The following is a 9,702-nucleotide window of genomic DNA, read 5'->3' as shown; positions in this document are numbered from 1 at the left end:
TGCCCTATATAGGGTGTGCCGCTCTGCCCTATCAGTCCAGGGGTGCTGCCCCACTGCTGTTTATGTCCAGGGGTGCTGCTGCCTGTCTGCTGTGCTTTGTAATTCTCCAGGGGTGCTGCCTATACTGTATAAGTCCAAGGGTGCTGCCTATCTGCTGTATAAGTCCAGCAGCGCTGCTGTACTTGATCCTAGGTTTAAACGAAAGCCTAGAGCAGAATATGAAACAAGCTTCAACATCACAATTAGATTTGTGAAAACATATAGCCGCAAAGGTCTAATTAAAAATTCCAAGTTTGACAAATTGTTTTCCAATAGAGTGGGGACAGACCACATTTTTGGCCAAAGTCAGTCAAACTCAGAAGAGACAGAATTATAATCCAGTGGAACGTGGCATGGCAACATCTCCTACTTCATTTTCTTTGACAAATGCAGGAGAAACTAACTAGATTTTCCAAACACACCTATGTCTATACTGTATGTCTGCCATATAATTCTAGGGGTGCCCTGCCTGAACCCACTCATCTTTAGTAGATATAACTTCTAGTGTGCACTGTGTACCCAGCATTAGAGAGAGGTTCTTCTCAATTATTTCATGTTAGGGTCTCAAATTAATGGCTCCAATTAGTCAACCTTAATTTTGATTTTATTAATGTTCCACATTTTGGGATTATTTACAAGATGCGCATTTTTTGTATAGGGTTCTTTTCCTTTATTTTGTAAATGTTTTCTCCTTAATAATTGTACAATGTAAGGGCTGCGTAGAGTTATCTCAAGACCTTGCGGTGTGAGAAGAACAGAGTTTCGTGATCTTGATTTGCAAAATGAAATCTCAGCTTAACATTGCCCTGCTGCACTAGATAGGCCAGGAGCTCCTATGAGGCACAGTTACTGAATAAGGGCCCAGTATGGAGTCTCATGGTGGTTTACAGCCAGGAATCTGTCTGGCTTGCCAGGCTGAGACATGTTAATGGCACAGGGGTTAATAACATAGTTATTGAGGTTGAAAAGAGGCAAAATGCCCATAGCGTTCAACCTGTTAGCATTGCAGGTTAGCATTACTTCCTCCCACAGTCCTACTTGTAGTATGAAATGAGTTTGGACTGTAGAGTGGTAAGTTCCACTAGGGCAGGGGCTGAATAACAAAAGATTCACTGCACAGTCATGCTTAGCACTGTACCGAACCCACCCAAATTAAACTTGCCTGATTCGGGCCTGCTGTGGGGGCTCACGAGGGGCTGCTAAAACATCTAAGGGGCTGCTTTATTTAAAAATAAAATATGAATAAAATAAACAAGACACACAGGTATGCTCACATGCCCGTAACTGGGAGCTGTGGAAAACGAAAATAAGGCATCTGCCACAAAATACTGTATGTTAATAAAAATGCAATAAAAAAATGGAAAAAAAGAAACCCACGAGATTTTCACAAAATAAGTCTCCAGACTCCATGGAGGGGAAAATATCCAATCCATACTTGCCTACTCTCCCGGAATGGCCGGAAGGCTCCCGAAAATCAGTTGACCCTCCCGGCCCCCAGGAAGAGCAGGCAAGTGTCCCGGAATCAGGGGTCCCCCTGCCCGTCCGCCACTTAGTGTGTAAAGTGGGTGGTCTGGGCAGTTGATGACGCGATTCTTGCTGAATCGCGTCATCATAGCCACGCCCCCTGCAGTGTAATGCCGGTGATTGCAGCATTACAGAGCGGGGGCGTGGCTTAAAGGATGTGACACGGTAACTCTGCCCCATCCCACCCCTGCCCCACCCCCATCCCGCCTCCGGGCCACCTCCTCCCCACGTCATAGCCCTCCCCTGCCCCCCTGCTGAGCCGACCTGGCTGCTCTCTCCCGCAGAGAGCAGCCAGAATGTCGGCAAGTATGATCCAGTCTTGATCCTGTGGTATAAACCAGTTTATTTGCATCCCAGCATTAAATCCGAGATTATCGTAATCCCTGAAAATGGAGAAGAGGGTACAAATACGGAGGCTTTGTCCCCTAGTTTTTCAGTTTGTCCAGTAATGTGGTAATTATACATTTGCTTGGTTAAAGTCCTTTCTGTTCCACACCGAGATAGGAGTGTAGGTGAAAGCCTGTGTGTTGTTCCTGATTGCGTGTGCCTCTCTAATTTTTAATCACCTTCTTGACACTGTCCTTTTCCTCTTGCCTCTTCTCATAATGTGAAAAGTTATCAGATATGGAGGTGGTATGTTTGTAGCTAGCTATGATTCAGAGAACTTGGCAAGCTTTTTCCAGGGGGACCACCTGTCGCTGAAATGATGTGTTTATTAAACTGTGCATGTCCTGTTTAAACAACATAAGGGTGGGTGGGAGGTCCCAAGGACAATTCCATCTTGCTCCTCTTTTTTTCCTTTGCATTATGTGCTTTTGGGGGCCTAGTTTTTAAAACTGCCATCCTGTCTGCCACTGCAGTGCCACTCCTAGATGGGCCACTTGTGTCACTTAGTTTAGTCATCCAGCTACCTCGGTGCAACCTTTTGGCCTAAAAACAATATTGTGAGGTGTTCAGAATAGACTGGAATTGAGTGGAAATGAATATTATTGAGGTTAATAATACTGTAGGAACAAACAAATTCTGTGATTTTAGCTGTTTTTATGTTTTGTTTTGTTTTTAAAAATACAGATCCAAAACCCGAAAAGTGTCCGGTGCGCATCTCTAGTTCCTGCCCAGCAGAGCTAATAGTCTATGGGCCTAATTCAGACCTGATCGCTATTGTGCGAAATCGCACAGCGACCGATTATCGAACGACTGCGCATGCGTATGGATCGTAATGTGAAGGCGTGAGGCCAAACTGCGAAAAAAATCATGCGTTTTATTTTATCGCTTGGCGAACCCTGGTTGATTTGCAGGAAGCAGATGTTTGGGTGTGGAATTATCTGGGAGTGCCAGGAAAAATGCAGGCGTTCCCAAGCGTTTTCAGGGAGAGTGTGTGACGTCAGCTCCGGCCCCAATCAGCCTGTAGGCGTAGGTCCTGGACTACGCACAGACTGGAAAAATCATTAGATGGTGAGTGAATTGCAAATGGATTTGCAGCTGGCCGGCGTTTGCAAAGCTTTTCACAAGGCGTACGCAGACTTGAACAGGGTTTTTTCACTGTGGACGGCGACTATCTGACCACAGACCTCTGCAAATTCGCAGAGGTGCGATAGTGTCTGAATTAGGCCCAATATTCCTTATCATGTGGACAAACATACACACTAGTCATTTATTATTTTGGCAGAACCTAGTATCTTTTGGAATGCTGCAGGAAACCCATGAAAACATGATTAGAACATACAAACTCCCCACAGATGGCAGGAATTGAATGCATGGACTCAAAGCTGTAAGTCAATAATGCTAACCAGTATGCCAACTGAGTGTTCTTTCACTGCTGTTAGTCTTCTATTATTTTGCAGACATCACATTGAATACTTTGTTTATAAAAACTACATTTAGGTTCCAAATTTGCTCTGAACTACAGAAAGCACTCTGCTTGATTGTCCCTAACTATCAGAACACGTTGTTCTACCTAATTAGTAAAGCAAACACCAATGCCAGCTATAAGAAACATGACTGTGAAAAGATACACAATGACATTCTTTGCACCTACAGTATGTAAACTCACCCTGGCTTGAAGTGTTACTTCTCCCTACCCTACCCTCAGTGGTGCTGAGGGGGAGAGGGGGGGACAGACTGGTACTCTGGGACCGGCCCTGTTTGTCAGTGCCTGCATGGAGCTGGAAGAGAGAGGACACTCTCCATGCTTGATGTGCAGGGGGTGAGCGATTGCCCCTCCAGCAGCCAAACCCTAACTCCCCTGTCACAGCCTAACCCTAAGCTCTCCCTCCTGAAGCTTAACCCTAATGGTCCCCTGCTGCAGCCTAACCCTAACCACCACCCACATCCTAACCCTAACCTCCCCCACCCCTGCAGCCTAACCCCAAACCCCCTTGCCCCCGCAGCCTAACCCTAAATGGCTCTTCGACAGCCTAAGCCTAGCCTAACCTGCCCTTTCCGCAGTCTAACCTTAACCTTTCCCTCCTGCAGCCTAACCCTGACTAATCCCGATTGTTGGGATTTTGACCACATACCACTTATAAATGTGAATGTTTTTCTTATCTCTAACAGCTTATACAGTATTTACGCGTTATACTGTACGTGTTGGACTTGACAGGTTTTTGGGCATTTAAAAAAATGAATTTTTGTCAAGTAAAATGTTCTCTCGGCTGCCATCTTACATGAGTGCTCTTTATTAATTTCAAGGAAATGTCATCCTTTTGTGCTGTGCCTGAAAATCAGCATTTTAATATTAGGGCAGCAGCCTTGTCAACTAAAGCAATTAAACAAACTTAATGACTAACAGCATGGTGGCACAGTTGCTAGCACTGCTGCCTCACAGAAATGAGGTCAACATCTTAACTCCCTAGCAGGGCTCATTCTGTGTGAAGTTTATATGTTGTCCCTGCATTTGTATTGGTTTCTTCCATATGCTCTGGTTTCCTCCCACACTCCAAAAACATGCTGGTAGGTCAACTGGCTGCCTTGCAGGGAGATAAAGTGTACAGATTAAAATACCAGCAAATCAGCTCCTAACAGTGTCGTTTTTCAAACACATCCTGTAACATGGCATTTAGGAGCTGATTGGCTGGTACTATCTCTCTCAAGGCTTACTACATACTATAGACTCCTTAGATTGTAAGCTCCACTGGGCAGGGACCGCTGTGAATGGCAAATATTCACTGTTAAATGCTTAATTGGTGTCACTATATGCAAAAAGCAATATTAAAATATAAATAAAAACAAATTGCCTATTTGGCTGTTAAGGTTTATTGGGAAATGTGCACACAAATGCAATATTAATGAATGATCATCCTTAAGTTTGTTATATACAGGTTATATATCAGTGTAACTTTTCAATGCTTTTGCTGCATTCCAGCTGTAGAAGGGTTAACATGTTAGTCATGTTCCCATACTGTTTGAAACTGTGATCTTATGATGTCATTCTGTGGAAAATTGTGTTTGTATCCAGCAATCGTGCTTCTTGAAATAGAATATGAAGTCCGAACACATTCTAATACTCTCATCTCACTGACTGCACATCCGTGCTAAGCTGTTTCCAGCTCTGTCAGTCACACATTTAATGATCAGTGTGTGCACAATATTTCTGGACACAAAAGCATTGTATCTTCTAATATAAGCAGCATTGCAGTAACCAGACAGTGTTTTCTTTTGCCAACAAAGCTGGTGTGCACCACAACGTAGACATCATTTCATGGGCTGCTGCTAAGCATTAGCAGAGAGAGAGAGAGAGAGAGAGAGAGAGAAAGAAGGAGGGGGATCACAAATTCCCAGACCTAAGCAGGAGGAGGAGGAGGAACATGTGTAGAGATGCCCTGTGGAAAGAGAAGACATGCAATCCATCACTTTCTGGATATCGCTCTGGAAAAGTGTGATATATGTTACAGTATACCAGTGAAAGATTTCTGTAAGGAAAGTGTCTTCTTCAATGAACATTTGGTCTACTATCAGTCAAGGGATTGTTGGATGGAGGTACTGCATTACTATGCCATTTAAACTTTTGAAGCCTTTACTGCTCTTCATCTATACTCTGATCACATGGGTTCTAGAACAGCCACGTGAGACTGTTGTGTTGAGCAGGTGGGCTCCTCTCTTTGTTCAGAGTTGGCTTCATCAAGGAACTTCAGCACCATGGACAGGAGACTCAATATCACCCCAGAAGCCTTCAACCAATTGTTGAAAGAACACAACATGAGTAGACTAGAGTTCATTGCAGCTTATGGTCTAAAGCCTTTGGTTTATATCCCAGAGCTACCCCTAAATGCCAAGGTCATATTCTTGGTGCTATACATTATCATCTTCATCCTAGCCTTGTTTGGCAACAGCCTTGTGGTTTACATTATTATCAGGAAGAAGGCGATGAGGACAGCCACCAATATCTTTATATGTTCTCTGGCTTGTAGTGACTTACTGGTAACTTTCTTCTGTATACCTTTCACTCTTCTGCAGAACATTTCATCCGAGTGGTTGGGAGGTAAGATTCTATGCAATTTTTATGCCATATATAAACTACTCACCTTGTCTAAATCTACAGTTAGTTTTCAGTAACATCTTGTTCGGGAACCCAGTAGGAGAAGAGTTAAACATGCATAGTATACGTGTCTGAAATTGTTGCTAGCAGCATTTATTCCATGCAATCTATCATCTCCCTCTAGCACACCTTCTATAGTTACAGACACAATGTAAAGCTTTGGCGGGCATATGCGGTATAAACCACTGACGCTTGCAGCTGTCTCATGTTTAATTTCAGAGATTGATGTTGTGCAATTATTTAAAAATAAACCATGACCATTAAGGAACTTGAGTGGAAAGGACAATTGTTTTTTAATAGCATTAATATAAACCTGTCCTGTCCATGTAAGATGCATTTAAAGTATAAGTGCCCCATATCTGCAGATCAATTTTTATATTCCAACGTCACTGTGACATTTGAACAAAGAGACCAAGAGACAGAATGCAGAGACACTTCAGATAAGCATTTAATAGCAGTTATTATGTGTTACGTAGATATTCTTTCTGTCTGCAGTGAGACTATTTTTAAAAGACAGTTAAAACATCAGCTGCTGCAAAACCTCTTGCTTGTCTAGCAAATCTTTTGAGCAACATAATATCTGATCATTTGATCAGTATATGAGAAATGTTTGTGAGTATGTATATGTATGTGTGTTTGCGTGTGTGGTCTTATAAAACTTATAGTATACTCAGTGGGGGGGGGATTCAAATGTTTGAAAAGTCGGTTGGGTGTCTGTTATTTCCTGTCTATTAGATAGGAAAAAACAGACACCCAACTGACTTTTCAAACAGTTGAAATCCCCCCAGTGTATTATTTAACCAAAACTCCCAGTGGGGGTTGTAAGAGACTCCCCGTGGGGTCTGTAGGCCAAAGCTGGTGACCAACATCCTGAAAATAGAACTACCATGTGTCATGGTTTTTATGGGACTATCCTGATTCTTTGCCATTGGAAATATTTGGTTGAGGAAATATTAAAGAATTCAGACTCCTGATACACATTGTTTCATAGAATTATCATGACTACTTTCCTTAAACTGTTTTACTGCTAGTGCTGCCCAAAAGGCACAACTGTAAACTGCTTAAACTTCTTGTCACACAGATTTGATGGAACCCTAGTTATATGGAACCCTATATGGAACAGATTATATGGAACCCTAGTTAGAACTCCTAGGTTATAGCTTTGTCATGTATATACGGCATAAAATGACTACGTGCATATTTATGTATGCTATTATAGATTAGATATAGACATCCTGATTATTTAGCCACTGTAGTCCACCCATTACATGTCTATGTATGGCAGGAAAGATATACTGGGACTTTTAGTTCTAGAACAGCTTGAATGCCTATGTTACAGACTGATAAGTAGTGATAAGAACCCATGTATGTTGCCTGCACTTCACAATCACTAGTATGACCTTTGTCCTGTGCATGACATCATGGACGTGTGTAAACTGGGCTTTGTTCTATCTCCCTGTTGTCAATTAATTTGTCAGTAATCCAAAGAATCCTTCAGAATTAATTAGGTGCACAGACTTTACCCTGGCAGTATACTGTATGTAATGCAGTCGCACTCCCATGTCACAGCCAGCTGCTCATGCAAAGCAAATAAAATGACAAGTCTGCTTGCTATACATCTACAGATCTCCTCCTTCACTCTGGATATTCATTAACCCTCCCCTTCCAGGGGTGAACACTCATCTGCTGTTCATTCTTCCCTTTCATCAGCATGCTTATCTCTGTCTGTAGAGCGCTGTCCCCTGGCCTTTTGATCTCTGTTCTTAGTATCTCATCATCTTCCTGTGTGATTGAACAATTCATTTATTTTCGTATATTTGTTTTTACCGTATATTATGTAGAATTCACTTTGTTCTCCTATTTGATAACTCCCCAGAAATAACTTCTAGGTCTTGTTTTTGCCCATTATCATGACTAAAGAACCTCACGCTGTGAATATTGCTCTCAATGCTTAACCTATCTCAGAAAGATTGTCAATGATCTATTTATTGGCCAATCCAAAAGTCCCTATTCCATTAAAACCTTTTGGTGGCATTTCACAAAGGTTGCCATTTACAATTGTTCATATATTTGATCTCCATGGCACTGCTCCTTCTTTGGATGTCATTCATACCTTGCATTAAGTGTCTCTGTTGGCAACTCTTCGCAGGCTAATATGATTATGCCAGTTGGTATACCTCAGGGAACGGCAGTAGCTGGTTTCCCTGCACTATTCTATGCCATGCAAACGTAATCCGTCCCTAACACATTTTTTGCACTCTTTTGCTGCTGATTTTGAATTTTGAATGATTTGAGGCGGCAATTTTTATACTGATCCCAAAGTACTGTGTACAATGTAGATATGGGAAATGTATTGAGTTATATGTAATCCTGCAGCAATACAAAAATGATGGTACAGCAATATGGCTAATGTGGCTATGTAATTTCTGGAGTTAGTCAGAACTACTGTACTGTATGTATTTATTTTTTCAGAATCACAGGCATTACGTAATGAAAACTTGCCGCAATGCAGCATTAGCACAAGATAGCAAATATATTAGTTAAAAAGTCTTATCACTGAGTTTCTAGTGCACCAAAATAGCTTTTTTCATTGTGACTGCAATGGCAGTTCCAAAGGTGGGGCTGCAGGTCTCTTCAAATTTCAAATAGGGGAGACACACCGTCTCCAACTGCCATTTCAAACTGACTCACTGTCAGTTGGTGCGACTCCCCTTTTTGAATTTGGAACTGAGCTGCAGCCCAACCTCTGGAGCCGCCCCTGGTTGTGAGCAATGATTGGTCTGAGGTATGGCAGCCATAGTGATGGCTGGATAGCATGGCCATGGAATGATATGTAACTGTTGCTGACTCCCTGTCACAGTGCAGCCTCGACTTACCTTATTGTGATACAGTACCTGATAAGAATTCCCCCAGGACTACATGGCTGGTTGGAGCATTGGAACATAAGTAGTATACAGTGTCTGTTCAGGCTCATAGGTCTATTCTGCTGGTATCTGTGTTCTCTAGGGTTATGTTGCTGCACTCTCTGTAGTGTCAACGTTTCTAAGGACTGTTTTCATTATAGTTCTGTACATGGAGCTAATAGTAGACATTATTTAAACAATTAAGTTACTAATTGGGTGGTGTAGAAGTGATCTTTCAAGCATTACAGAAATAACTTTGAAATGCTTAACTTACATATCTCTAAAGGTGCATACACACGGTGAGATTCGGGCTAACCCCGATTCTCACTGTGCGATAGGAACTAGGTCAGTATTGCAAGCATATAATGACTGTGCTTGCGATACTGACTATGTGCGATTTTGCCTGTGTCAATTTTGACTATCAGTTCTACGAGATAGTCAAAATTGACTTGCCTGCACAGTCTATGTAGGCTTGCGATGCCGACCGTGCGGGACTGTGCATCGGCATCGCATCGGGATCGCAAGGTGACTTTCAGCTTGCGATCTGCACTAACTTTTCTGACGATTTTGACTATATAGTCAAAATCTAAGAAAATATCTCACCGTATGTACACACCATTAATCTGGGTATTCTGGAAATCTTTATAACTAAACTAATCCTGATTTATAATGTTTTCCCTGGATGTTGATAAAATAACA

The 9,702-nt window shown here is 42.1% G+C and overlaps 1 protein-coding gene across 1 annotated transcript in view; it reads left to right on the top strand.

Annotated features, from left to right (window-relative positions):
• The first annotated feature begins 5,344 nt into the window (after positions 1 to 5,344).
• LOC134936813 (pyroglutamylated RF-amide peptide receptor-like) overlaps positions 5,345 to 9,702 on the top strand; it is a 304,639-nt gene continuing 300,281 nt past the window's right edge. Inside the window, exon 1 of the mRNA XM_063932082.1 lies at positions 5,345 to 6,043. Within this exon, the coding sequence (XP_063788152.1) occupies positions 5,701 to 6,043 (343 nt within the window). The 5' untranslated portion in view covers positions 5,345 to 5,700. The remainder of the gene's footprint in view (positions 6,044 to 9,702) is intronic.

Source organism: Pseudophryne corroboree, chromosome 6 (assembly GCF_028390025.1).
Source record: "Pseudophryne corroboree isolate aPseCor3 chromosome 6, aPseCor3.hap2, whole genome shotgun sequence".
NCBI classification, from domain to species: Eukaryota; Metazoa; Chordata; class Amphibia; order Anura; family Myobatrachidae; genus Pseudophryne; species Pseudophryne corroboree.
Note: the sequence above shows the minus strand (reverse complement) of the source record. Positions and strands in the feature narration are given on the sequence as shown.